At 55.8% G+C, this 1468-nt stretch overlaps 1 protein-coding gene across 1 annotated transcript in view; it reads left to right on the forward strand.

Moving 5' to 3' along the window:
- SPOUT1 (SPOUT domain containing methyltransferase 1) overlaps positions 1–1468 on the forward strand; it is a 10005-nt gene that overhangs the window by 3669 nt on the left and 4868 nt on the right. The window contains exons 4-7 of the mRNA XM_003794918.3: positions 126–285; positions 527–616; positions 727–776; positions 1000–1130. Of these exons, the coding sequence (XP_003794966.1) occupies positions 126–285; positions 527–616; positions 727–776; positions 1000–1130 (431 nt within the window). The remainder of the gene's footprint in view (positions 1–125; positions 286–526; positions 617–726; positions 777–999; positions 1131–1468) is intronic.

Consider the following 1468-nt stretch of genomic DNA (forward strand, 5'->3'; position numbering starts at 1 on the left):
AAAAAAAAAAAAAATTCTTGCCAGTTGGAATAGTCTCTTATCTTGGGACCTGGGGACTGAGGAAGGGAGGGGAGGGGAGGCATCTGCCCTATCAGGCTGACCAGGAACACTCCTTCCCTGCCTAGGGCGGCCTTACACCCTGAGTGTGGCCCTGCCGGGCTCCATCCTGGATAATGCCCAATCGCCTGAGCTTCGCACCTACCTGGCTGGCCAGATTGCCAGAGCCTGTGCCATCTTCTGTGTGGATGAGATTGTGGTATTTGATGAAGAGGGCCAGGATGCCAAGTGAGGGGCCATCCCATAGGGTGCTGGGGCTTAGGGAGAAGGGAGGAGCTACCAGGATTGGGCATGGCTTTACCCTGCCCCCTGTCTGCCTGCCAGTTCTTTCTGAGTGCCCTGCCTGAAATGCCCCCACTATAATCCTTGGTGGGTAGAGCTGCCAGGCAGGGGTAGTAACTACAGAGGGAAGATTGGGAGGAGTTCTTGAAGGGGCCGTAGTTGGATCATGAGCCCTATCTCTCTCCAGGACTGTGGAGGGGGAATTCACGGGAGTTGGCAAGAAGGGCCAGGCATGTGTACAGCTGGCCCGGATCCTGCAGTACCTGGAGTGTCCACAGTAAGGGGGTGAACCCCTGGGCATGAGGGAGGAGTGTGTCAAAGTGGAGGTCAGGAAGCAGGTGACCTCCCCTTGCCTGGGTACTTCCTGAGGTCTGTGTTTCTTGCTAGGTACCTGAGAAAGGCATTCTTCCCCAAGCACCAGGATCTACAGTTTGCAGGTAAGGCTGAGTGGGCCAACCCTGTTTCCCATGGATCACCCCTCAGACACTGAGATCATCCTGTCTTACCAGCTACTGTCCTGCTGAGGAAGCAGACCCAGGAGGCCACAGCCTGTAGCTCATGTCAAGCAGCAGTTTTGTGGCAGACCCTGAACCATGATCCCCACTGTACCCCATGTGCTTTTAACACTTTCCAGACTCTTTCCAGCCCTCCCTCCCACAGGGCTCTTGAACCCCCTCGACAGCCCTCACCACATGCGTCAAGATGAGGAGTCTGAGTTCCGGGAGGGCATCGTGGTGGACAGACCCACCCGGCCGGGCCATGGCTCCTTTGTCAACTGTGGCATGAAGAAGGTAGGAATGAAAAGGTGGTCCGGGACATGCCTCAAGGATATAACTCTGGCTTTGGAGGGCAGACAGGGGCATGTGAGTAGGAAGCCCTGGACCTGGCTGCACATCCCCTGCTGATGCAAGTTCAGGTCAGAGTATTGCCACAAACAGGGCTCAATAGATAAAGCCAGGGACGAATTTGTTTAAAAAGCAAATCTTAGAGCTGGCACAGTGGTTTACACCTATAACCCCAACTCTTGGGGAGGCTGAGGGAGGAGGGTCTCTTGAGGCTGGGAGTTTAAGACTAGCCTGAGGGCTCGGCGCCTGTGGCTCAAGTGGCTAAGGCGCCAGCCACGTACACC

This window comes from Otolemur garnettii, unplaced genomic scaffold, assembly GCF_000181295.1.
Source record: "Otolemur garnettii isolate 467f Iridium unplaced genomic scaffold, OtoGar3 scaffold00087, whole genome shotgun sequence".
NCBI classification, from domain to species: Eukaryota; Metazoa; Chordata; class Mammalia; order Primates; family Galagidae; genus Otolemur; species Otolemur garnettii.